The sequence below is a fragment of the Lemur catta genome, chromosome 14 (genome assembly GCF_020740605.2).
Source record: "Lemur catta isolate mLemCat1 chromosome 14, mLemCat1.pri, whole genome shotgun sequence".
NCBI classification, from domain to species: domain Eukaryota; kingdom Metazoa; phylum Chordata; class Mammalia; order Primates; family Lemuridae; genus Lemur; species Lemur catta.
This window is the reverse complement of record NC_059141.1, coordinates 3,942,576-3,969,514: the sequence shown is the minus strand read 5'-3', so window position 1 is coordinate 3,969,514 and position 26,939 is coordinate 3,942,576. Positions and strand designations below refer to the sequence as shown.

Below are 26,939 nucleotides of genomic sequence, written 5' to 3'. Positions count from 1 at the left end.
GGCAGAGTGAGGTTTTCCTCCTGGGAGTCCCAGAACACATTTGCAGAGTTTTCATCACCAATGTACAGTGAGCGCCTCTTCAGTGCCTAAAATCGTTTGTGAAGCCCGGTTAATAAGTCCCAGGCAGCTCCTCAGCTCTGCTTGCTGCCTCTGCAATCGAGGATGGGCTGACCCGCTGCTCTCGCTGGGTGGGAGGCTGCAGCCCGGGTGCAAGCTGCATGGAGCCTCTTCGAGGTTTGCAGCTGACACCAGGTCATGAGTCACTTCCTCAAAGGCACAGCTCCATCTTTCCCAAACACAGCTGTCATTGTTGAGCAGCCCTGCCAAGTGTCCAAAGATGAATCCATGCAGTCTCATATTAAACTGCTGTGATGTGTACATATTTCTCTTTTGAAATGTACAAAGATGAAAGACCGAACTCACTCATCATCCCCAGCTGATGACAAGCGTGACTGCCGTGGCCAGGGGTGGCTCCTGGAGCACTTAGCAGGGCTTCCAAATGTTCTGTGCTGCTTGCAGGGCACGAATCTGGGCAGGCGACAGACAGGAGCACACTTCAAATGCCGCCCATCGGGAGGGCCTCGTTTCAGAGCAGGCTGCAGGCTCATCTTGAACAACTAAAGGAGTGACTTTGGGAAAGTCCTCTGCCCTCTCTGGGCTCTGAGAAACTGTAGGAATGCAGATGCCTGGGATCCACCTACAGCAAATCAGGTCCAGGAATCTGCCTGAGAAATTTTGATGTTCAGCCAGGTTGGAACCCCACTGAACTAAAGGGTCTCCAAAGACCATTTCAAGCCTTAGGTCTGTAGCTTCTATTTGTATATTAAGTACCTAGTAGGTTGGAATGTGTTTACACAGGACATCCTTTTAGTTTCTTTCCTTTAGAATCACAGCTGCAGTTGAGCCCCAAATAGACATAGAACAAGGGGCTGGATCCTATCCTATGAGGTTATTTCCAGCCAGTGTCAGGAACTGTTGAGAGTGATGGATTCTCACACCTTGTAAGTTTCACCTGCCAAATTACAGCTCAGACAGGACCAGTGACCTAAACAAATGGTTTTAACCCTCCTCCAGCAAGCAGCTTCTTTGATGTAAAGAATCTGACTAATTAAGGGTTTTATCACACTACTGCCACTACCAACAACAACAAAAAGCAGAAATGATTAGATTGCATTTGGCACATTTGAGAACTACCCATACTAAATCAAAAATGCTTTTAGTATCTAGACAGCAGCCCACACTTACCTGCCTGGGCACCCAGAGATAGACGCAACATGTTTACCATCCCGCCAGGTGTTGTCCCAGCCTGCCTTTGTCATCCCCGAGGGCAGAACTCAGGAAGCACCAGGATCACAGTGAGCTTTTCCTACTGTTGGCTCTGAGGAACCTGTGGCCAGCTCCGGGGAGGCTGCCATCTGCATGAGTAATTCCTATGGAATATAAAATGTACCATCTATTTTCAGATCTCACCTGCACACTGTCCTTTGGCAATAACTGGGCAGAAGGGGATCACTGGCATGTGCCTTGGGTTTGGGCCCAAATGTCAGCAAAACAAACTTTGGTGTCAGTGCAGCCTGAGAGCAGGCTGGGGGGCTGTAAACACAGGAGAGCGCTCGCTGATTCCCTCCTTTCCTGGAGTACCAAGAGAGGCAGCAGCTGCGTGCTATAAATGGCAACCAAATACATTTTATGCGTTGATTCATCTTGATAAGATTTCTTGAATTTGTTCACATGAAATTCAATTGTGTACTTATTATCCTTCTTACTAATAAATCTGCTCATTTAGATTGGTGTTCTGTCCTATTAGGAAAATCTGTTTTTAATCAGTATTTTGATTTAATTATAAATTATTAAGAGGAAGCCTCTTAGCTTGATTGCATTGAAAAATGTCTAACTTGCAGTCCGAGCCTTGGGGGGAAGTAGGCCGGGGCAGAAGGGGAGCCTTTGCTACTCCCACCCCCAACAGCAGCGACTCTGGTGGGTCTCTGCAGCTGGGAGAATGAAAATGTCTCTCTTACGACGCTTTTAAAGGTCAGCTACATCTCCACACTCGGAAGTGAAGTGTTGGCATGGATATTTTGTGACAGCAGTGTCGGCAGAGAAGTGATTATTTTTAGTTTTAAGGGAGAATAAATTTGGTTTTCCTTTCCAAATTCTTCAGGACTGTAGATCACATGTAATTACATTTTGGAATAGTGTTCTCAATTGCCTGTAAAGGCAATATTCTTAGCTAAAAAAGTGTTTGCACTTTGACATGACCCTTTGCTAATAGAACAAGTTACATCTAAACAAACTCAAAGTGCAGCTCTCCCCAAACTCAAGTGCAAAGCGCAGGTGAGTCTATTCTGGGAAAGCAATTGAGTGGCCGTGGTGTGGGGCGCACCACACCAGACACATCCAATTCAGAACACAAGTGATTTTCGTTTAAGCATTTTGGTCTTTGGGGGCCGTATGCCTGCCGATGAGTTTAATCAGCCTGTCTGACATGGAACCAAAGCAGATGCCTTTTGCACAGCTGCACCTTCCACGGTGTGCATTGCTCTCCCTAGACCATGATCCAAGAAGTAAGGGATGCAACCTCTATGTTTTTCAGATTCCATTTTTGGCAGAAGGGATCAGGATTCATGGAGAAAAGGTCACGGAAGCCCTGAGGCCGTTCCACGAGAGGATGGAAGCCTGCTTCAAACAGCTGAAGGAAAAAGTGGAAAAGCAATATGGCATCCGAACCGTGGTGAGTGGGCATCACACAAGAGGGGGCGTCTGTGCATCCCACTGCCCAGCTGTGTGGGGCTCACAGAGCACAGGAACCCCTCGTGTGCTAAGGAAGCAGGATTTAGGGGAGCTCAGTCCCTTGGTCAGTCCATCTGCCAGCAATCCAGCAGCCTCCTTTTAATAACTGGACGCGTCAAGGTGAATAAACATTCATGCATTTGCATGATCACCAAATGCTCCCTTGTCTGGTGTGAGCACAGTCCGCCCTCACTGTTGTGGAGCAGTGGAGAAATCTTAAGAGGCCATGCGACTTGGCTGGTTGGTGGAGCCCACACCTGCAGTCGTACAACACACACAAAGGGTTCAGCTCCTGTGATGTCCATAGCAGAGGTGGCCCAGCAAGGTTGAAGTCCAAGAATCATGGCCGTGAGGGGAGAGTGATAGATTGCTGGAGTTTGAATTTGTTAGCAAAGACTCACCTATGGGAGAAAGTGTTGGCTGATCTAGGCCAAGGAGGATAGTTGGATGTGGCCAGCGGAGTCCGGAAGGACACTGCCCAGAGTAAGGACTCCCTCAGCAAAGGCTGGGAGGCAGGAATCTGGATGGCCAGAGGCCAGTGCAGACATGGCATGCCTTGGGCAGGAGGGAAACCACAGGGAGGAGTTGGAAAGGCACCCAGCCTTCAAGGACTAGGGACACCAGGCTGGGGCAGGAGGCCCTCTCATGATGAAGGGCAGAACTGGGCTTTTGCGATGAGTTTCTGGAAGGTTTCTGAGCAGGAGGTGGGATCAGGAGCATGATAAAGAGCAGCTTGTGGGTTTTAACCATGCAAAAAGCCGTGTAGTCGAAGTCTGACAGCAGGCTTGAGACTGTCCTCAGGAGCCATGTCTTAACAGCTCTGGGGGACAAGGCCAGACACCCCAAGTCAGAGCTGCCCTGGTGAGACGTCCAGAGTGGTGCTTCCATCCTGACCGTCTCTGGGGGTTTCGCTGCAGCCTACTCTCACTGCCAGTGGACCCTGGAGGTGCTGGGCACAGCAAATGGCCCCTTTCCCCATTGTTCAGGGATGACAGGCTGTGTGGCAAAGAGAGGCACTGAGCCCTCGTCTACTTATGATAGAATTGCACACCTGCTGGCGTTGAGGGGTGTGTGCATGTCTTCAGCGGTCCTGCCTAAGGCGTGCTGGGGAAGGCACTCCGCTTCTTACAACGTACGGCGCTTACTCCCTAAAGGCCGGGTGTTGAGTGAGGTGCACCATTTTGGTTTCGTTTTTGGCCACATTCTCAGCTGCCCTTGCTGTTGAACTCACTTTTCCGTCACACATTCATCTTGTTTAGCAAACACTAATTTAGTGCTTACCCAGTGCCAGGGACCTTTCCTGTGTTTTACAAATGTTCATTTGCTTAATCCACCTAACACTCTGGGAAGCAGGCCCCGTGCTCAATCCCATTTTACAGGTAAGGACACAGGGACACAGGAAGGATAATGAGCCCAAGGTCACACACTAGCAAGTGGCCGGCCCAGGGTCCGAGCCCCATCAGTCTCATCTGTGCTTCCAGCCTCCACTCTATTTCACATCACGAGCTTGTCCTCCTCTTGCCCATGTGGTAGGAAACCAGGACTCTCCCTGAGAGGTGTTAACTGGGCCGAGATTCCACTTTCTGCTCTCCCAGGCTCCCTACCGCTGCTGGGCAAGGCTGACCCTCTGGGCCTCCAAGCCCAGGACCTGACAAAGCACAACTGCTGAGCCCTGGTCTGGAAGCTCAGCAGGTGGGAATGTGGGACTGACAGCCCAGGAGGAGCTGCCGCAGGTGAGCAGGCCTGGCAATCCGAACACTGTCCCTTGTGCGAGTCACAATCCCTGAACAGTGCTTGATGGCGTCAGAGCTCCCAACTCCTTACAGTCAGAGTCGAGTGGCAAGAAGCGTTTCAGGGTGTGTCACTGTGCACCTCTTGCAAAGTTCGATACCAGTTTTAATTATTTCTAAGAAATAAACACTTACGAAATCTTGAAGTTTTCCTACTAAGTGAAAAGCTTCCTCTTTTATCAATCATTTAATGCACATCTCAAAGTCACAGGAAGCTGCTTGATTCACCAGACATCTTTCATATCCCTTTCTCTGCTGTGATTCATGATTGCTGTGTGTGCTTGCTGTTGGAGAAAACAAGGGCAGGGAGGTCAGGGAGTGTGGGTGGCGGGGGTGTCTCGCTACTCAAAGACAAGCTTCCCCTGGCTGCAGCGCCGGCAGCCGTCCTTGGCTCGAGCTACGCGCTTTCCCCCACACCCTGAGGCAGCACCATCTCCACCAGACTTCCGGCCCCACTCTGTAGGGCCAGCCAGGGCATCCCAGCTAGGGGTGAGGAGGCTTACTAGGGGGACAATCCAGGAACAGAATTAAGGGTGCATTTCCTACCCTTGGATGCTTTGTTCCCCAAGGCCACCTTCCTGAATCCTCCTGCATCCAGGGACCCCAAAGCCAGGCTCTGCAGTCAGCTTCCTTTGAGCAGACGAGGGGCAGGCAGACGCTGTCATCCTCTGAGCAATGTGGCAATAAAAAGCAGTCTGGGATGAGCCTTTCCTGCCTTAACTACTTTGGAAACTCGCAAGCATCTCAGAATACTTTGAAAAGCAATGTAGTATCATCCTGTTCAAAAAAAGACGGATTTAAAAATAAAAAACCCATAGAAAGGACATAAACATTTTGTCAATTTTTCTGAGCTAGCCTAAGCCCTAGAAACAGAAGAATTGAACACCCTGTGACTTCTGAACACACAGGCCCCTCTGGCCTGCTCTGAGCTGGCCTGACCTCAGCAGTCCTGGGACAGTCCCTGGATGGCAGTGCTGTGGCCCAGTGTCTCCTGACCCTTAGGAGCAAGGCGTGTGGGCCCCAGGGACCCCAAGGAAGAGCCCACGAGCACCCACTGCACTCAGCACCCCATGCCTTCGCTGGCCCATAGTGTGCAGGAGGTGCTTGTGTTTGCCTTTGAGCTCCTGCAGGAGATGTTTACATTTCTCAAGTGATCTTCATCTACCTCTTCCTGCACGTCTGGTGAGGAGCAGGGAGCCTGGCCTCGTCCTGCCCACCCTCCATCCTGTCCATGGCATCGCTTTAACTGCCAGGGACAGCGGGGTGCTGGGCTGTAGCCACATCTCTTCACCCGCCTCCTGTGAGCTCCTCCCGGGTGGCCCCCGGCTCCTCAGCCCAGCAGGCCACCACCTTCCTCTCCCTTTCCCGGCTCCCGTCACAACACCCGCTGGTCCCCCAGACAGGAAACCCAGGAGTCAGCCTTTGTCCCTCGCAGGGTTCTAGCCCCGGTCTTACCTGGCAGCACCGGGGTTCACCCCATCCCCTTTTCTTTCACAGCTGGCCCCTGGCCCAGCTCCCTGGATCCCTCCTCCCTCGACCACCCTCCACAGCTGCCAGCGGGACCCATCCTGGTGGTTTTCTCACTGGGATCCATGGGAACCCAGGGTTCCTCAGAGGCTGCTAGGAGGAGTGTTGATTGGGAGCTGGGGCTGGCTCCAGATTTACACTAGGTCACACCACTGGTGTCACAGCCAAAACTCTAGCCTGGTTCTAACACCTTCAACTCCTAATCCCCGGCCCTGCTACTGGGACGAGGAGACATCAGTTCACTCACGGCGTCTGGCTCTGGAGCTGCACATGTCAGTACTGGGTGAGACTCCAGTTGCATCAGATGAAAAAATAAAAGCCCTGAGTTCTGGATTTTTAGAGGCTCTGCTCAACCAAGAAGGAATGTGAGGGGAACAACCCAGTAGAGCCCATGGCTACAACCCAGTGGGTGCCCTGCAAATGTGGGACCCGATAGTGGCTTCTGTGCCTCCTTGGCAGAGCCCTCCTCCTGCCATCGTCCTTCCTGTGTTCATGGCAGTCCATACTCACATGGCGACCAAGACTCCAGGTGGCCTTCTGAGGGACATCACTGCCCTTGGTGGTGGGTGCTCAGAGGTGCAGGGGCTGCTTTCTGGGCCTTCCCAAGAGCTCGAATGAGGTTGTCCTGGCTGGTGTCTCCTCCTCCTGGTCCCTGACTGCCTCCCTGCTGTGGGCCCACTTACTCAGCACTCAGGTCCTCGTGGCTGCTGTGAAGTTCATTTCATCACAGAGACAGGGAACTGACAAGCTGGATGCTCTTAGGAATGGGGCTCATGGTGCCAGGGGCCCACCCAGATGTCGCAGGTCAAGTCTCTTCTCAGCCGTGTGCTCAGCTTCTTTTCCATGGATCCTGCTCTCCGCCTGCCGAGCAGGTGGTGGGATATAAAGGCTGCATCCCCCAAGCTGCAGAAATCGCCTGAGTATCAGGTTGCTGGCTCCCTTCCCTTCTTGCTTCCACCTGTAGCCAGAAAGGATTGTGTTGAAGTCAAGCCCAGGGCAATTCCAGGGACAAGCAGGAGGGGAGCCCCCACCTGGGTAGGTAGTGGGGACGGCTTGTGTAGACGGGCATTCAGGAGAGTGATCGCCTGCCTCCCAAGCCTTCATAAGCTGCCGTGGGAGAAATGGCCAGGGATGGTGCAGGTTTGGAAAGACAGAGGCTGCCAGCAGGGCTCATTCAAAATGTGAAGAGGCCCTGGATGCTGGATTGAAGGTGCAATGCTGAGGGCTGGGTGGTGCTGGGGATGGTGGGCTGAGAGGAGTGAGCTCCTCCTCGGGATCCTCAGGGGTAGCGAGCTCACAAACAGGGTCCCAGAGTCCCGAGGAGAATCTGTGTGGGAGAAACGCTTCAGAGAGTGAGGCCTTGGGTGGCCTCTGATTGTGTTTCAGAAAAGCTGAGGACAGTATATTCATAGAGTCTGAGTGTCTAGATTGTGTATAGGAAATGTTTTCACAATTGGGCATATCTACAAGTTACCGTTTCCCTTTTCATTTCCTCAGAAAGGCTGATTGATTGCAGTGGATGCCTCCGTGGAGCTATCCAATGGCACCACCACAGGTGCAGTCCAAGACTGACCAGACCCTCTGTGCTGGCCGCTTCCAGCTCATGTTGCTTTGAACCAGTGGTCAGCAAACTGTGGCCCACCGCCTGTTTTTGTGAATCAAGTGCCATTGGCATGCAGCCATGCTCCTTCGTTGCTGCCCTGTCTGTGGCTGCCTTTGTGCTCCCAAAGCACAGTGGAGTAGTTTCAACAGAGACCATGTGGCCTGCAAGCCTAAAATACTTATTATCTGGTTTTTTACAGAAAAAGTTTGCCAACTGCTTACTCTTTTTGCAATACTGAAGTTTTTACTGTTAAAGAGATAGTGTACAAATCAAATAGTATTTTATTTGGGATCAGATATTTAGGAAATAGGCCCACTTTTCAGATGTGGAAATGGCATTATGTAATTGGCAATCGACTGCCTCTTGCCCCCGGGCTCTGGAGCTGTGGTCTAGCGCAGGCTGTGTGTAGTTGATTGGCTGAATGAATGAGATGCCAGCTTGAGCGGGGTGGCCTGGAGTGGGATGGGGAGTTGAAGTCACACAGAGAGGACGTGTCCTACAGGAATGTGGTTCCCACATCTTCAGGTTCAAGGAAAGTGCTTGTGCAGCAGCTGTGGTCCAGATGTGCCAGCCTCTGGCTCGGGGTGCAGGTACATGAGAATTTTCTAGCCAATTAGATGTTGACACATGCTATATTTCAGTGACACTTGTTCTGGTAATATGTCAAGGAGAGGATGGAAAAGTCCATCCAGAGATCGTTGTTCTCCAGGATGCGTCACTAGTCCACGCCTAGCAAGCGGGAGGCGCTTTGGCAACTCCGGCGTGGCTTCGTCCAGTCCCAGCAGTCACTCACAGCGGGGATCCACCATTTCCGAGGCAGCAGGAGCATCTCGTTTCAGCCTAGAGAAGTTCCATTGTTGCCCATCCATGCATCTTGGTTATTTGCATAGTGTGTCAACATGCAGAGATGTACAAAGTCCATCTAAAGATCTTACAGATTCCTTAACCACTTTCTAAATGTTACTCTATACATTACATTTTCTGGTCAGTATATTCTACTATGACTTTGGAATGGGTTGATGCATTGTGGTCTTGGTAAAGAAAAATGCACTGAAAATTAAAAGGCTCAAGGTTCCTTCTGATATTTTTCACTATGCCAAGTCAGGTTTCAAAAAACCCCCAAATCATCGTTTTTGTCTTCTGCCCAAAACAAGAACTTGTACTGCTTATAAAAGTGTGGATGATCGTGGTCTAGATTCCACCTCCTCACAGGAGTCTGCCCGTGCCAGACACAGGCATCAAACGACTCTCTCTCTCTCTGTTTCTCTCTCAGCCCTCGAGTCTGGACGACAGGAGAGGCAGCCGCCCCCGGTCCATGGTGCGGTCCTTCACGATGCCTTCCTCCTCCCGGCCTCTGTCCTTGGCATCTGTCTCTTCCCTCTCGTCCGACAGCACCCCCTCCAGGCCAGGCTCCGATGGGTGAGTCAGACTCAGCGGCAGGGGCTTGGGGGTAGAGAAGGCTGGGGGGTCCTATGAGGGGCCCTGGGTTTGTTTTATCACAACTGAGGATTTTCAAAAAGATTATCTTTGAAACTGAGACCCTCCAAGACTCTCTGAGCATAGTGCCCAATATTACTGTCAGGGCCTTGTGAGTTGCTGGGAAGAAAGTCCTCACTTTGGGTGCCACTGTGGGCAAGGTTTCCTTCAAAATTTAAAGCCTCCAGAGAGTGCCCAGTCCTCCAGCATGGCTTAGGAGCAGCAGGGGCATTCCCTCCTGGCCGTGCACTTTGGACTTTTCATCTCGTGGTCACCTCTGGGAGTCGTGCTAGGGCAGGGCCAGCGCGGTCTGGGCACGACACAGCCTCTGCTGTCCCCCCGCAGCACCACCTGCCCAGCCAGCTGTCAGACAGGATTACGTGACAGCTGGCCGGGCCACCTTCCTCTTTTTCTTCCTTCTTTTTTGTTTTTTCTTGAGAGCAAAACTTTTTATTTGTTTAGTTTTGTTTCTGGTAAGTTTTATTACCTTTTAAAGGGAAATGCCATTTAAGTTGAATACTTCTGAGAATGACCATCTGTCCCACACTTTCTATTTTCTATGGAAAATATGGGACATTTTATCCTTTCTTATCTCAATTTCTTTATTATGGTGAAGTACACATAAAATTTACCATCTTAACCGTTTTTAAGTGTGCAATTCAGTGGCATTAAGTACATTCACATTGCCGTACAGCCGTCACCACTGTCCATCTCCAGAACTCTTTATGTTATGAAACTGTAACTCTGTACCCATTAGACACTAGCTCCCTATCCCCCTCCCCAGCAGCCACCATTCTACTTTCTGTCTCTATGACTTTGACTATTCTAAGTTCCCGCAGCCCACCTTCTTTCTACAAGACCACTTCGGAGGACCATTTTTCCTCTTGAGTACTTGATAGTCCAAAGCAGCTAAGAGGGAAACAAGAACCTACTAGTTAGACTAGTTAACTAACATTCATTGAGCACTCACTGTGGCTCTTGCATTAGCTCCGATTATTGCAAAGAGAACCACAATATTGACTTTTTTGTGCGTGTTTCTGAGTGGCAGGCATAGAAAGTTTGTTCTTATTACACAAAAAGAAAAAATGTTGCATGCAATTTAAACATCAGAGAAGAACTTCTAATTGTTTTACTGCCGCGTTTGCACTGTTGTGTGTTTGTCCAATCCCATTTGGTTTACAATCCATCACCCTACCAAACCCGCAGGCTCCTGGCCCCGTCAACATGCAGACACAAACTTCCAGAGAGCCCCAAGGGATGGCTCAGCTCTAAATGCCCTTTGTTGCCAACAACTGATGTGCCCAGTGGAGAATTGCAAACTATACCCACAATTTTTTTTTCTCAACAGCAATTTTTATCAGTGTCTGGTACTTATAAGGCCAAGTCCATATGGAAATTCTCAATTTAGAGGTATTTAAATCATGTGTGCTTGTCACTTTAAAGCAAAATTGCTAAAGAATTTTAATTCAACTTCTCCCTAAGAAAATCCCCAGGATACTTATGAAAAGGTTTTTATATTTCCAAGAACGTAGGGGTTAGGGTAGAAATTGATGGAGAGGTTTTCGATGGAAGAGTGGTGTATTGTACACGTGAATACGTGAGCTTGGGCAGGCAGCTTCTCCCCACAAGGCATTTGTTTAACCTTTAACTAGAAGGCATCTTTATTAGAGTCCTGATTTTCGTTCATTCTTGGGGTTACCACCCTTCTCTATCTAAATAATGTGGAGAAAATGAGGCTTTGGTCTCAAATGGCACAGGTTACATGAGAAATAAAGTTCATCCTGCAGGCAGTTGCTTCTCATAATGTGAAAAATTTAAAACTCATCCTGTCTTTCTCTGGCTTCTTTGTATACTCATCAGGGTTTCTCAGCGTAGATCTTCTCCCTGAGCTGGAAGATGTCTCCTCATCCTTTTTTGGCCTACATTAATTATCTCAAGTTCTGCAAAACCTAGGATAAAATCATGATGATTTTTGGCTGTTGCTTATAATATAATAGATACAATATTTAACACCTAATAGATGTTGATTTGTTGGTTAATGTATATCCAGGTGGAAAAATTCAGGTGTTTCGAAATGCCTTAATGATCTAAGTAAGTGCTGGTATGTTATAGCAATTATTTTTAATTTTTTAAACTTCTTAGTATAGAAAAATTTCAGACGTATACAAAGTGGACAGTATAATGAGCCGCCACGTCCCATCAGCCAGCCTCAGTCATTATCTACTTTTAGCAAATCTTCTTTCGGTCTGAATCCCACCCTCTCCTCCTCGCATATTTTCCCCACATGTTTTCCAGCAAAACTCAATTATCATATCATTTCATCTACAGATATTTCAATATGAATTTCTAAAAGGTAGGACCTGACCTTGTTTATAAAAGACATAACTATGTTACTTTATGTAAACTTTGTAGTAATCTAGTTTATGTCACACATAAAATATTAACAGGAATTTCATTTTATCAAAATATATCAGTGTTAATTTCTCATGTCATAAATGTTATTTTTTTTACAAGTCCTCACCATGTACTTGGTTGATACTATCTCTTTAAGTCTCTTTTAATCCACTTTTTTTCTTTTCTTTGTAATTTATCTGTTGAAAAATCTAGGTTGCTTGATGTCTCGTGCTCCCCGCTGTGTCCTGTAGAGTTGTCTGATGTGTGTCTCTGCCCTCCACAGTCTCTGCATGTTCATAGTTGAATGCAGAGGTTTGATCAGATTCAGATTTGATCTAGGGGCAAGACGACTTCGTAGGTAGTTGCATGTTCTTCCATTCAGAGGCCCATCGTATCTGGTTCTCTCTTTTTTGATGACGTTAATAGCTGTTGATAATCAATGCTTAGATCCAATACAATTGCTGTTTCAATAGCACACGTACCTTAACGACAGATCCTTCTCCACAGCCATATTAGACGGGGAGAAACAAGAAGTAGGAGGTGTGATTCTTGCTCTTGGCAGTCTGTATCTGCAGAGGATTTTAAGTGCAGTTTTGTCAATGTTCCGTCCCTTCCTGGTCCATCTCAGCATGGACCATGTTACATGTCCCATGTTGGGGAGCAAGGTTGCTGCTGTAGCCTTCTTAATCAGCACAGTGGTTTTGTTCCAAATTTCCCATTCGGAAATCAGTTTACGAGAAACCACAGCTAAGATGCAAATGTGACTGGCTTTCTAAATTCTCTTCTCTTGAAAGCATTCTTCCCTCAAAAAAGCCAATTGATTGCCCAGGTGGTCAAGGACGTCAGCTTTGGAAGTTGCTTTGAGGGCTGGGAGCTCCAAAGGGCAGGCTCTGAAAATATAAGATCCTAACAGCAACATACCTTACACATGAGTTTCACTATAAGGTTTTTCAAGCATGTCCATACTTCATCCATGCTGGCCTCTTTGCTGACTCCTTTCTTATAGCAGCAGGAGCTGCAGAGGATAAAAGTCCAATCTTAGAATTGGATCCGTTCTTCCCCCTCCTGTTACTAGAAACAGGATGGACATGCCAAGCTTGTGTTGCAATGGCAAAATGCAATGTGTGTGAATGTGTCTGCACACACGTGTGCCCCTAACCTTTGACACATGCCATTGAGACTAGCCCCAGATCCATTTACTCAGTGGTCTGGTCATCAACATGTTTTTATAGCAAGTGTTTGGTTTCCATAGACAGAAGGGTAGTGGTGTTCTCGTTCCCTTTTGTAAATGAGAACATCAAGTTCCCAGATGTTAGGAGGATGTCAAGGGTCACCAGCAAGTGGCAGACCTGGGACTGAGGTCCTCTGTCTCTAGCTCATTTTTCAGCTGAAAACCTGAGGGCATCACCAAGTCCCTGTGAACCAGAGTCAGCTGGCCTCTGGCTGGGCCATCCAAAGGGCTTTCACATGGAAGCAACCCATAAATCTGTAATCGTAGAAACTTGGTCACAGTTAAAGTACCAGATATTTCTTTGCATTGGCACCTGCCTATTTTTCCCCATTGCGTCTGTGAATATTTCAGTATAAATCTCTAAAAGGCGAGGGTTTGCCTTTTGAAATATACCCAAAATATCATCTTACTGTCGTAAATCAACAATAATTCCTTAATGCCATCATCCAATATCCTGCCAGCCTTCACATCTGTCCTCTTGTCCAGCAAGTGTTCTGTCATTTTCCAGTTTGTTTTTATTGGGATAGAAACACGGCCCTGGCAGTTGGTTACTATGTATCTAAAGTCGCTCTCGGCCTCCCTTTTAAATCATTTCTGTCCTTATAAAAGTCTGCCAGTCCCAGTCAGCACTTAGAGGAGTTGCGAGTGACTTTATAGGTATCTGCAGGGTGGAGTGCAATTGCTCCCCCTCAAGACGACACGGATTTAAAGAAACATTTCCTTCAGGTTTGCCCTGGAGCCTCTCCTGCCAAAGAAAATGCACTCCAGGTCCCAGGACAAGCTGGACAAGGATGACCTAGATAAGGAGAAGAAGGACAAGAAGAAGGAAAAAAGGAACAGCAAACATCAAGAGATATTTGATAAGGAATTTAAACCCACCGACGTTTCCCTGCAGCAGTCTGAGGCTGTGATCCTTTCTGAGACGGTAATGCAACGGGCCATCCCCGCTCACTGCAGGAGCTCCTGGGACCTGCCTGTGCTCTTGCTGGAGCCAACAGGGCTGTCCACTGAGTTGTATGGAATTTGCTGCAAAGCAATGACCTTAAAACCTGGGATCCTCCTCACCCCTAGCCTCAAGTAACCTGACCCACTCGGGCCATGAGAGACACAGAGTCTGGGGGAGGCTGGTCTTAGCGTCCGTCCTCCATCCCGAAGGGGCTCAGGTAAGGGAGGTTGCCACAGGGCCCACAGGTTTCTAGGCTCTGTGCAGCTCTGTTGTACTTGTTGACAATGTCAGAATGCTTCTGTTGTCAGAAAACAGTGCTCTTTGTTAGCTAATCCCTTTCGCTTGCCCCTTCCTGGCTGGAAATCTCTAAGCCACAGTTACTGCCCAAGTGTTATGATCTGCTCAGAGAGGATGCAAATGTCCCTTCCCACTGGGCTCCACCAAGAGGGCTCAGTTTCATGTTATTGACCCTTCCTCATCTCTGCGTTTAAATCGCCCAACCATGTTTCAGAAGGACTTACGGGGACTTAACATGACACGTGCTGGTGAGTTGACAGTAAAAATCCCAGTGAGTCTGTTCATCCCACAGTCCTGGGCATGTGGGGGCAGTGAAAGCCGTGGAGCACGCTCCTGTCCCTGGGCAGGGCCTGGGAGCGGATCCTCCCAGAAGGGCTCGGTGGCATTTGGAGTCTGAGTACAGAAATGAAGCCCAGACTGCCTCTGGGGTGCACTGGATTCAGAAAGTGCTCTCTGTGGATTGGAAACAAAAATAGAAAAGCAGTTCTCATAGGTTTTCTGCTTCAAAGGTGAAGTCAGGCTTGGAGCAGCCGTCCCCTAGAAATGCGTGGGCATTTGCAGTAGCCCGTGGCCCGGCCGACTCTGTCTGGGTTGTGATGAAAGCATTGCCTGATCAAAGAGCTCAGATGGGACCACCTTTTAATAAGACATACTCCACTGCTTGTTTATAGCTTAAGCACCAGAGGGCACGTTTCATCCGACTGTACCACTCAGACAGCGGTCGTGTGTTGCTTGGCTGTCTGGAGGTAGAAGGCAGATGCCACATCCATGACACAGCCTTCAGGCAGACGAGCCCTGCTCTGAGGCCTGTGGACACGTGCTGTGGTTTGCAGCTAAGCAGAGGGGCTCAGTGTGGCACGAGATGGGCTGAGGGTGTCGGGGCCCAGGGAGGCACTGGCCAGAAGCAGGTATGAAGCACCCCGGCGCTCTGCCTCCGGTAAGGGGATTAAGGGGTTGCTGATGAACTGCCCGGTGTTTTTTGGTCACTGTTCTGCAAAGTTGGGATGCCAGCAACTCCTCCGGGTGGCCTGAGATCTTCTCTCAAGCCCCAGATAGATTTCTCAAGTCCCAAAACATTGTAACTGGGTGGCAGAATTAAAAGAAGCATTTTTGAATATCTACTAAGTGCCAGACACTGTGCAATTCTTTCATACATTTGTATTCAAGCTCCATGTTAAGATGTTAAAACCGAGGGCCTCAGAGAAATCGAGCCAAGTTGTGGAGTTGATCATGACTGAGTTGTGTGCAAAGAAGCCCAAGGACATAGTAGGCCAGGCACTGAGCCAGCGGAGTGCAATTTCTGTCCCTGCCCTGTCCCTAGCTTTCCTGCTAGGACACCTGCAAAGGATAGGGCCTGGGGCAGTGCCACAATGGCATCCCCACAGCTAACCCTGGCACCCTCAGTAGAGCACAGAACCTTGACCTCACTGTCAGCATCTGACCCAGTCTCAGAATGACCATGGCTGCAACACCAGGAGGCCAGGAATCCTGACCTCCCGCTGGGGCAGAGTTACTATTCTTGGTCCAGCCCAGCCACCTGTCTGTCCACAAAGGGGCTGCCTCCTCCAGGGGCCAGTTGCCAGCAAGGTCTGTGAGGACAGGCACCTAAAGTTTCCTATTCAGGCCTCTTTGTGCCCATGAGCAGTCATGCACAGCAGAACAGGACGGTCCCTTGGGCCCCTTGGCATCCCCTCCATTGCTCTCCCCATGCTGGCCTCCCCTCAGGCCAGAGCTTCTGCAAAGCCTTCTTCTCCTCACCCCTTAGGGCTGGGTTCAGCTTCCTACGTGATTTGCATCATCAACAATTTCACTGAGCCTCTCTGAGCCGAGCCTCCAGGCTGCAATTTGCATTTCACCAGGGTGGCCTCCTGGGACATTCTGACTCACTCTCTGGATCAGAACGTGCCCATCCAGGGATAGCAGGGAAGGAGGAGAGAAGCACCTGAACTGTCCCTGAATCCCTGCTGCTGGCCCCCATGCACGTTTGCCCCCAGAGGCCAGCCTTCAACCTGGCACTTGCAGACCTCCCACGGCGATGCTGTTTCTGCACATACTGGGTAGCACCTGGGCACTGGGCTCCCCCTGAGCAGCACAGGCAGTTCTGGAAGCCAGCCTGTCGCCAGTGGCCTGTGGCACTCATCCACCGGCAGGCCTGACCTTGCTCCCAGGCCAGGGTCCCTCTTCCTGGCCCTGGCTTGGCCGACCTCTTCTAGGGCAGATGAAGCACCCACCTGCTCTGCCGCTCACCCACACTGCCGCGGCCCACCCGCCTGCCTGCCCTTCCTAGGGGAAAAATCTCAACCCCTGCCTTTTTGGCTGGGTTAATACCTTTCTAATGACTCCTGCCTCAGAGTATTTTGTAATTGCTTGTAGTCCCCAAGGCCTAATGATCTGAGACCAAGTTGTAAGAGATATATAAGTAAAATTTACTGATGTAACAAACGGGGAAAGCGCTTAGGTGAGGAAAAGTCAAGTGCCTCCAAAAGCCAGAGAGGAGCAGGAAAAATGCGGTGAAAAGGAGAGAAAAGGAATCCCCACCCAGTAAGGACACAGGTGTGAGAAGCAGCAAAGGAAAGGAATGAAGGAAGCCCCTGCCACGTCCCTAGGCTCTCATGTACTGCCAAGGAAGGCCACAATGTCACGGGCTCGCCAGGGGAGTTGTGGGAGCTGAACAGACCATTCATTCCATCCTTGACCCTGCGGAGCTGGCCCTGCATGTTCTCACTGGGCGTCTGAACAGCTTGCAGCAGAATTCTGCCACTTTGCACTGACATCAGGAGCCCTGTGATGCGCTGTCCACCCCGAGCTGTGCAGACAGAGTGCTGTGAGACCCTGTGTCTGCGTGGCAGGGCTGCGTAACAAAGTACCACACGCTGGGCAGCCTTGCTCGCAGTGCTGGAGGCCAGGAGTCCAAGGTCGAGGTGTCGGCAGGGTTGATTTCTTCCGAGGCTGTGAGGGAGAATTTGTCCCAGGCCTCTCTCCTGGCTTCTGGTGGCTCCTGGCGTCTTTGGCATCTCTTGGCTTGTAGAAGAAGCATCACCGTCACCTCTGCCTTCATCTTCATGCGATGTTCTCCTATGTGTGCGAGTCCAAATTTCCCTTATTTGTAAGGACATGAGTCCTATTGGATGAAGGCCCACCCTGGTGATCTTGCCTAAGCTTGGTCATTGGCAAAGACCCTATTTACAGACAAAGTCACATTGGGAGGTTCTGGGGGTCTCGATTGAAACATATGAATTTTGGGGGAGACAAACGTAGCCCATAATAGCCGTAACTGTGCTCTTTATGCCCCTCACCGTAGATTAGTCCCCTGCGGCCCCAGAGACCGAAGAGCCAGGTGATCAACGTCATTGGAAGTGAGAGGCGCTTCTCAGTGTCGCCGTCCTCCCAGCAGACACCCCCTCCGGTCACACCACGGGCCAAGCTCAACTTCAGCCTGCAGTCCAGTAAGTGGGGCATGCTCCACATCTGAACTCGTGATACTGTGTCATGACTTCCCCTTAATCGAAGGCTCTAAAGTTAGAAGCAGTCCTCCACTTGCAGCAGGTGGAGGGAGCTTGGGTGAGCACCTGACTTACCTGGAGTGTCCCTCGGGACAGGCTGTAGCATCTGGACCTCAGCAAGTCAGTCCTCTGGAACCTGATGGGCAGAAAGTTTGGGGTCCATCTTAGGCTTACCCACTCCATTGGGAAGGGACTTGAGAGGCACTTGGGGCAGCTGCTGCTTCGTAGCACTGGGCACTGAGCTGTAGGTGGCCTTGGGTCTACCAGCGAGGAAAGTGCAGTGAAGCAGCACTTCTGGGCAGGTTGGAAGGGCTAAGGGGCGTAACTGATTTTTCTGGTTTGCCCAGTTTCTCAGGCTGCTGTAACAAGTTAGTACAAACCTGGTGGCCCAAAACAACAGAAATTTATTTTCTCATGGCTCTGGAGGCCGGAAGTCTGAAATCAAGGTGTTGGCAAGTTCGTTCCTTATGGAGGCTTGAAGGAAAACCTGTAGGGGGCCTCTCTCCCAGCTGTTGGTGGCTGCTAGCAGTCCCTGATACTCCTTGTGAGTGTGGCCACATCACTCCAATCTCTGCCTCCAAATTCACATGGCCTCCTCCCCTCTGTCCTCTCCTCTTCTTATAAGGACACCAGTCATTAGATGTAGGGCCCCCTGTAAATCCAAGATGATCTCATCTTGAGATCCTTAACTATTAATAATTATACCTGCAAAGACCCTATTTCCAAATAAGGTCACATTCTGAGGTTCTGGGTGGACCTTAGAGGTCCAAAGTTTGGAGGGATGCCATTCAACCCACTATGAATGGTAACCAGCTTTTCACCACTAAATTCAGACACGAGAGGGGAGAAATCTTGGCAGGAGGAAGGTGGTCGAGGGTGAGGGCTGCAGTAGAACAAGAGAGCCCGCTGCCCTAGCCATGGCCAGAGAGAGGAGTCCAAGACAGGAGGGCACCAGCCCCGTGGGTGGGTCGTAGAAGGCAGTGAACGATTTTCCTGTGCACCCAGTTTCCTGCCTGCTGAAAGGAAAGTGGTGGTGACTCCTTCGGAGGACATCAGGAAGTGGTGCATCGTGGCTGCAAGAGTGGATGAGCCTCGTCGTGTGAGCAAAGAGTTTTCTGGGCCCAGAAAGGGATGTGGTCTCTGGGTGGTAAATTTTCACATCCTTACACTATGACTGCATGATCTTTTTCTAAAAATATTTTTAAAAATTTTTTAATATTTAAAACAGGCACCACGGCTACTGCTGCAGTAAACAGTTTGGTGGTTCCTCAGAAGTGAAACAAAATTACCACATGAGCCAGCAATCCCACTCCTAGGGCTGTACCCCAAAGAATTGAAAATAGGACTCAAACAGATGCTTAGTGTTCATAGCAGCATTATTCACAAGAGCCAAAAGGTGAAAGCAACCCAAAGGTCTATCAGCTGATGGACAGATAAACAGAATGTGCACATCCTAAGAAATACCCATGCAACAGAATATTATTTAGCCGTAAAAAAGAAGGAAGTTCTGACACATGTTCCAACATGGATGAACCTCAGAAACATTGTGCTGAGTGAAATAGACTAGTCACAGAAGGACAAATGTTATATGATTCTAGATATATGAAATATCTAGAATAGGCAAATTCCTAGAGACAGAAAGTAGAATAGAGGTCACCAGCGGCTGGAGGGAGAGAGGGGTGGGGAGTTATCACTTAATGGGTGCAGACTTCTGATTTGGGGTGATGAAAACATTTTGGAAATAGATGATGACATGGCACAATGTGGCCCATGTAATTAGTGCCGCCGAACTGTACACTGAAGGACAGTTAACATGGCAGGTTTGTGTCATGCTTCTTTTACCACAATAAAACAGGCACCGACCTTGAGGACAGTCACACCATCAGCTGCCCGCCTGTCCCCTCCGTTCCCTGGCAGAGCGTCCTGAGTAGCTGGCACAGCTCTCTTCCTAGGAAGCATTTTCCTAACGAAGGATTTTTCATCGGATGGATCCTTTAGGGAAAACTTCAAAAGAGACTCATCAGTAAAAATGTCTATTTTTCTTTCTTTAATATTAAAGAAAACATTGTTTCTAGGAGTCTCAACAAGGGTTGAGAAAATATCCCGCCTTAATGATTATTCCCCCATTTCAAAGCGGCTACTTTTGCAGTTTACTTTAAAAATCATTCGCACTTCCCCTTGGCTTATTTAAAGCAACAGTGACAGTGACCACCGCTGCTCATAACTTCATTCCACACGACTGTGGGTTTTCCTGTGCAGAGAGATTTGAAGCCGGGTGGCTGGTCGGATGCCACCGTGAGAGACTTCACTCAGTGATGCTCTCCAGGTGACAACCACGGGGCTGACTACAGAGCCCTGGCTGGGCTTTGAAAGCGGCAGCCCTAGACTATCCTTGTGGCACCCAGCTGTTTAGACGCCACTGAGGCACAGGGGCAGGGATCAGCAGGGCTGCAGCTGACACTGCTGTTTGTACAGTGCGTTGATGCCTCGCCTCCCATGCTGGCTTTAGTTGTCATTCGATGCTTTCTGTTCTCTTTCCAGAACGTTGCCATTGGGAGGGGGTCCCACTCTCCGTGTTCTCTGCCACTGCCTCCTCTTGTCTGCTCTGGTCACAAACGTTCCCTCCTTCCCCGCCTCTCCCAGAGGGGACATGGAGCAGCCTGTGAGTGGTCAGGCTCAGCGGGGATGTCGCTCTGATTTTAAATAGACCCAATTTTCCAGGCTTGGAGCTGAACGGCATGACCGGAGTAGACGTGGCTGATGTCCCACCCCCTCTGCCCCTCAAGGGCAGCACGGCAGACTACGGAAACCTGATGGAAAGCCAGGACCTGATGGGCTCACCCACGCCCCCACCGCCACCTCCACACCAGAGGGTAAGTCGGGAATCTGAGACACGGGTTTCCAGGGACTTCACTCCACAGTGTGGGAATCCTCATCCCGGATGTTGGCGGGTTTACTTTGGGCTCGTGAGCACATGAGAAAAGTTGTACGGTGGGCGGTGGGCCCAGGTCTGATTTTGAGAAAAGATTTCAAAGTGGTAAGGTCTCCGGTGTGTGAGGTCTGTGGTTCTATGTCATTGTCAATAACTGTATGGAAAAGCACAGCTCAATATCTTGCTTCAAACAAGGAAGACAGGAGAGACGTCCCAAACAGTTGTCATCACCGTGGAGATCCTGCCACCAGAGGTGCAGCTCTAGTGAAAGTTTGATTTGGGGAAGTAGCTTTTCCATCAGGAGGGTCGTCTGACTCTTTCTAGCAGTCGGCCAATGTCGCCCTGTCGGGGAGGCGTGCGCCTGGCGCACCCCAGCTTGGCCCCTGAGAGCTCGTCCCAAGCAGGTCCTCTCAGACTCTGCAGAGGGGAGTCAGGTTCGGCACTCGCAGTGAGCCCCCAGCCCTGAAAGCTCTCCCTGTTTTGGTCCGGGCCCCACTGTGGTTCGGGGGTGCAGGCCTGGCTTCCTCCAGCAGTCCCGGCCTCCGTGAGTGTGAGCACAGCTCCAACCTCTTCAGCTCTGGTCCCCGACGCTAGTGCCCCGTGGAAGCTGTTTGAGTCATTAACCCTGCCCAGTGTGCTCCCTGCCTGCCAATGCAAATATGAGCCAAAAATCTTAAAAAGTCACTTAAACCAGTGCCTCTATTGCCTGTGACAGTTCTAGAAACATTCTCCCTAGGTCCACCACATTCCTTTCTTGATCCTCAAGGCTGCTGTCAGGTGCTGCTCACCCCTGTGGGTGTCTGTCATTTAGGGCCAAGGTGTACGCAGGTTAGGGGCAGGAGGCACACGGGTGACTTACCCTGCAGTGGCGGGAACATCTGCTTCCCTTTCAGGCCTCCCCAGGCCATATTATCCACAGCCTTAGAAAATTAAATGAGTGCAGTATGGACAGTAAAATATCCCTGTGCATATCCATGCGGCTGGTCTGTTTTTGCCGTCCAGCCTCAGGACGGCAACTGTGTGGCCACAGAACTCCTGCAGAGCTTGTAGACACAGAGCTGTCAGTGGCTGTGGTTTTTTGTAACAGCGAGGTGTATTTTTTCCCCTTAATAAACAATATAAATTCTACATGCCTTTTCTTCTTTTTTCTTCTTTGTATGGAGACTTTTTCATTGAGTGCTCTGCAAAGAAATTGTCTTCTTGTGAGAGAAGTGCGAGAGAGGGTCTTATTTATAGTATGTGTATTTGATTATTCCTTTTGTATAAGAAAACGAAAGCAGTGGGACTTCATATTTGATATTGAGGGGACAGATTGCTCTTCTGAGCCCCCAGTGCCATCTAAATAGGCGAGCTCTCCCTAGAGATGCCATAAAGGGACCGGGTTACCCTATGAAGGGGCTTCCAGGGAGGCTGGGAGGGTCCATTGCACAACAGACATGTCAGCCTCACCTCCCCCAGGCACTTTTAACTACATGTTAGAACAAAAGGAGATTCACAGGGCCTGGCAGGAACATTGGGTTGGTTGAAGTATCGTTTTCCTAATGGCTTAATCAATCACGTCTTTATTTTCATCTCTTTTTTCTACTGCAAAACCAGGAATGTATGCCTGGTCTCCCTACACTAGTCGACTGAAAACTCTGAACTTGGAATTACAACCAGTTCCATCTCTGTTACAAATCAACTCCAGGGTAACATTGTATTGTCTCCATTTCTTGGCTACATCATTCTAAGTTACTGATGCCACATGTGGTTGATTAAGGAAGGTACTAACATGCGCTAGCTTTGGCTCAATTTGTAAAGGGGGTGTGAATTCAATCAGATTAATTACCCAAGTCTCTTTTGTATTTGTTTCTTGTTAAATTTACTTGCAGTATGAGAGCGTGTTCAGGTGACACGCTTGTACTTAGTATGTTGTAATTAGGCAGAAGCGGCCACGTTTCCTGGGGTACCTCTCTGTGCAGGCCTCAAGAGCTGTTTTAGGGTACTGATCATGCCACGGGGTGATCGATATCCTCCTGTCACTCTCATTGATCAGCCTCAGGCTTGTAGGCGATTCTGTCTCTTCGTTGTTGCCACGTTAAGCTGTCATTTCTTTCAAAATGGCTCTTCCCGCCCGTCATCTGAGCTGTCGCTGTGCTTGATGGTGATAAACCTGGCGCTGGCGTTCTCACCGCTGACACAAAGGGCGTCTGTGGCAGCAGCATGTCGTGTCAGACGGTGTGTCTGGCTCTCACCTGTAAACAAACAAGCAATTTGACCAGACCTCAAAACAGGTGCCTCTTCTAACTGTTCTCACCAACCTTAAGGACTTACAAGTCTATTGATTTACTTCCCTTTTTATGTCATGTGCTCGTATAATATTATTGTATCTGTTTTATTTTTCCACATTTATTCTCCTCTCCACGCTAAGCACTAGGTTGCTTTTGTATTTACCTGCCTGTGATGCAGGAGGCAATTTGGGCCGTGAGCGAGAGAGACTGCTACGTCACTGCCCTGCCCTTGAAAACTTCTTTTCTCACACTCAGCTAAATTCGAACCTTCCCTGAGAGGCTGCTAAAAATCCACTCCTACCCTTGCGTTAGATGATAGTGTTCTGTGATTTCATTCTGGTTCCTTCTACCTATGGTTATGCTCCCACTTGCCCTGATCTGCTCATTTGTTCCTTCATTTGTTCACTCCCTTGCTCATTAATTTCTCCATTTATTCACTCATTCATTTATTCACTCTCTCACTCATTCATTGCCCTATTTGGTCGACCCTTATTCACAGCATCTCCCGCACATCAGGTGTCTGTGACGGCATTAGGCTACCAAGAGCAACAGGGCAGCAGTTCCCTGAGTCACTCACACTCGGGCAGGTCCACTAAGCAGGGTTTTCCATCATCTTTACATTGGAAATTCATGTTCTTTTTTGTGACTGTAAGGCAATCTCTGGCCTCTGGGCCAAATGCAGCCACTCACCTGTGTGTGTAAATAAAGTTTTCTTGGAACACAGTCACACCCATTGCTTCCCACACTGTCCATGGGAGCTTTCCAGCTGCTACAGCAGAGCTGGGTCCCTGCCACAGAGGCCTTGTGGCCCTCGAGGCTGAAAATGTTTGCTATCTGGCTCTTTCCAGGAAAAGTTTGCTGACCCTTGCTCCCAGTTCTGAAAGCAAGGGACAGTTTCTCATCTCACCTTTGGAGAGCCTCTCCAGGGACTTGTTTGATCAGTAGCTAGATCAATAGCACCTGGGTTTGAAACAGCCCTGCAGAGAGCAGTGGTGCTTCTCAGGGCCGTGCAGCCTTCGTGAGAAGTGCCCAGAGATGTCAGAAAGGCCCGTGGCTGCCCGCAGCCCAGGCGCAGGCACAGCAGACCTGCCAGCCCGAGTCAGACAGGGTGGAGCCCTGTGGAGTCCCGTGGAGAGGCAGTTCCGGCCCAGAGGGGGTGCCAGGTCACATCCCACCTAGAGACAGTTTCTTTCCTGTCAAAACATCAAAAATGTGACGTGTTCCTCATGCTCGTGTTTTCTAGCATCTGCCACCTCCACTGCCCAGCAAAACTCCACCTCCTCCCCCTCCAAAGACCACCCGCAAGCAGACGTCGGTGGACTCCGGGATTGTGCAGTGAAACAACAAGACTCTGCAAAGAGCGAGCTGCTATCGCTCCTGCCCCTCCGTCTCCTCTGTGTCCAGCGCTTACCTCATTGGGCCTGTGATGTCTAACCTTTAGTGCAATTGCTCTCCCGTCAAAGGAGGCCACTTCTAGCCATGGAGTGAGCGGCCTTTAGCATCATGGAGCAAGATGGGCTATGGGTCCAGGGTGTGCTCTTGCGTTTATCAAAGCTGGGGCCTCTGAGTGTGTCAGTCGTGGAGAGAGCCTAAGTCTTGCCCAAACACCCTTTCTTTTTGTGCCAAATGACTTGTGTTAGCAAAGAGCTCGACTGATCTGAGTGTAGCCAAGTAGGAGAGGTTGGAACATCACCCTTGAGAAGCTCTGGAGTGACGATGTGTAAGAAAACTCATATTGTCTCCTAGGCCAAAACCCCAGCTCACTCTCGCGGGATATTGTGTCCCTTCCTGCAGCCGGTGGTGACTCCGTGTCGATTGAGTGTATCTTCATCCTGCATCAAACAATTAAGTTCAGCCCTTTCAGGGAAGTTCCTGATTTCCCCGGGTATAATTTAAAGTAGGACAATTCTCAGCTACTGAACAGTTACTAATTTATGGAATGGAAACACCATTAAGAATACTGAATCAAACGGAAAAATAAATGAGTATAGGAAAATAAATTTTCATTCTTTTTTGAAAAAGGATATGTATACCACAAGAGATGGTTTTAGTTGGGTGAATTCTTTTTGTCCTCATTCTGTACAGAAATTTGTATATATGACGGTTCTTAGAACTTGTTTTAATTTTCGTGGTCTTTCTGTTTATTACAATAGGCATCTGCAAATGATTCTCAATATGTGTTCTTAATTTTTAACTGCTGGAAATGTAAAACACACATACACAAATTAATATTTTTTTCAGAGCTACAAAGTCCTGAAAATGTTGGTGGACAATGATTTTTTTTTAAAAAACTAACTTTGTATAACCTAATATTTTAATTCTATCATCTATATTTTTTTATTCGCTATAATCATACTCTTTTAGTAGGCTCAAAAGTTAATCGTTGACAATGAGAAATAAAATGTTATTTAAAAAGACACTGTTTTTGACATGTTATGTTTTTATCCTTTATTGCAAAATACAAATGCTCCTATTTCTGTTCTGCTTTCTTGAAGAGCTTGGGGACACACAAATTGTCTCTGATTTGGAGCCTAGGCAGGAAGCATCCATGTCCCCATGCATGGCTGACTGTCCTCACGGAGCAGAGCAGAGCGCCGGATGACACTGTCTTCCCTCGCTGGCCCAGGCTCTCTGACGTCACTAATGCCTCTGTTCAGCTCTAATTTGAGAGAGGGCTTTGTGTAGGGGGCTGACTGAGTCAGCGGGAGAGGCAGGAAGATCTCAGAGCTTTCTCCAGGACCCCGCAGGCTGGATCTTAGGTGGCAAGAAACAAAGAAGGCCACGGGGTCCTCTTCCCAACGCAAAGGGCTCTCGCCTCTGTCCTTGCCAGACACGTTTAAACCGTAGAACGTGCCCTCTGCCCCGTCCAGCCAGGCCCAGGATGAGGCTGCTGCGGAGCCCAGGAAGCTCAGAGGGTCTTTCTCTTGCTTGATAGCTAGCCCCAGTAATGCACACTAGTAATATCCAGCCCTCCCCCAGGAAACTGTAGACCGTGTGAATATGGAATTGTGTGTGTGTGTGTGTGTGTGTGTGTGTGTGTGACTCCTTACTCTTTCAATAAGATAAATATTCATCCTCTGTCCCGTATGTTAGAAACTGGATATTATCCACAACCCTAAAATACTTGAATCGGCACCTGGGAAAGACAGGAGAGCCCAGCCCCTGGCAGTGATAATCTGGGGTAGTCAGCATTTCACGTTGCGTAAGGGCCCACCCAAAACTGAAAGATAGTTCCTGGCCCTACGGAAAATGATAGTTTTACTGTGAAATGGCGTCCGGGTTCTTGTTCCTCCCCATCCCCCAGGCTGATCCTCACACTGCACGACCCTGGCTGGAACGTCCCCCCACGACCCCCATGGCCAGGCCTCCCACAGGGGCTCCCGGGCTGGGAAGTACACGGAGAACACAGAACAGTGTGAGGGAGGAAAATGAAGACAACGAAATGTTACAGGAATTTCCTGATATATTACAAATATGCTGATATAGTTACATATGGGTACATTTTTCAGACTTATTATGCAGACACAAAATTTCCATACCTTTTAAATCAGGGGATGGACTGCAGTAATCACAGGGAAACTGCCCTCAGCAGGCGTCTTCTGGATATGGTCCTACTGGAATGAGTTTCTGGGGGAAAGATTTGCCGCTCTAGATGCAATGATATATTTCTTTGACTCCGAAGCAGTCTTATTTTCAAGCTTTTCTTCCCACGCTTTCCTTTCAAGGATCCTTCTTAGATATCTTTTCTCCCGAATCATTCTCATGGTGAAATTTCAATGTATTCTATGTATCTGCTTACATGTACTACTATATACTTTTTACTACATATCTATTCGTGTATCTTATGTATATCTATGCTTTTTATGTTAAAATATAAGACTTTTTTGTCTCCCAAGACCAATTTTCACTCCCCTTGGGGAGATATTGCTTTTTTGAGAATGCATGCTCTAAAATAGGAATGGTGAGGTTCTGCTATTCTATTTTTGCTTTGGTTGCCAGGAAGCTCAAAGCCAAATTTAGCTCTTACACATTCAGTTAAATTTTGGTGTTACTATTCTACCTTCCAAAATGCTTTCTAGCCTATTCAAAATCCATCTTTAACTACCCAGTTTAATATGTGCTTTCCTCAAATCTTAAAAAGTAGTTAATATATAAGCTATATTTTATAAATGGAATTGTC

The 26,939-nt window shown here is 48.9% G+C and overlaps 1 protein-coding gene and 1 long non-coding RNA gene across 4 annotated transcripts in view; one reads left to right on the top strand and one right to left on the bottom strand.

Moving 5' to 3' along the window:
• The window catches only part of DOCK1 (dedicator of cytokinesis 1), a 469,449-nt gene extending 444,271 nt beyond the window's left edge, over window positions 1-25,178 (top strand). For 2 of the 3 annotated variants that reach the window (XM_045569235.1, XM_045569237.1), the window contains 6 exons: window positions 2,594-2,731; window positions 8,984-9,129; window positions 13,538-13,736; window positions 17,356-17,500; window positions 20,279-20,430; window positions 24,003-25,178. In XM_045569235.1, coding sequence (XP_045425191.1) covers window positions 2,594-2,731; window positions 8,984-9,129; window positions 13,538-13,736; window positions 17,356-17,500; window positions 20,279-20,430; window positions 24,003-24,098 — 876 coding nt within the window. In that variant the 3' untranslated portion in view covers window positions 24,099-25,178. The remainder of the gene's footprint in view (window positions 1-2,593; window positions 2,732-8,983; window positions 9,130-13,537; window positions 13,737-17,355; window positions 17,501-20,278; window positions 20,431-24,002) is intronic. The other variant, XM_045569236.1, reaches the window with a different exon arrangement.
• Window positions 16,460-17,848, bottom strand: LOC123650397. The gene is made up of 2 exons (XR_006739333.1): window positions 17,633-17,848; window positions 16,460-17,129 (listed from the first exon to the last, which is right to left on the bottom strand). It is a non-coding gene; the product is annotated as an uncharacterized LOC123650397 (long non-coding RNA).
• Window positions 25,179-26,939: the final 1,761 nt, after the last annotated feature.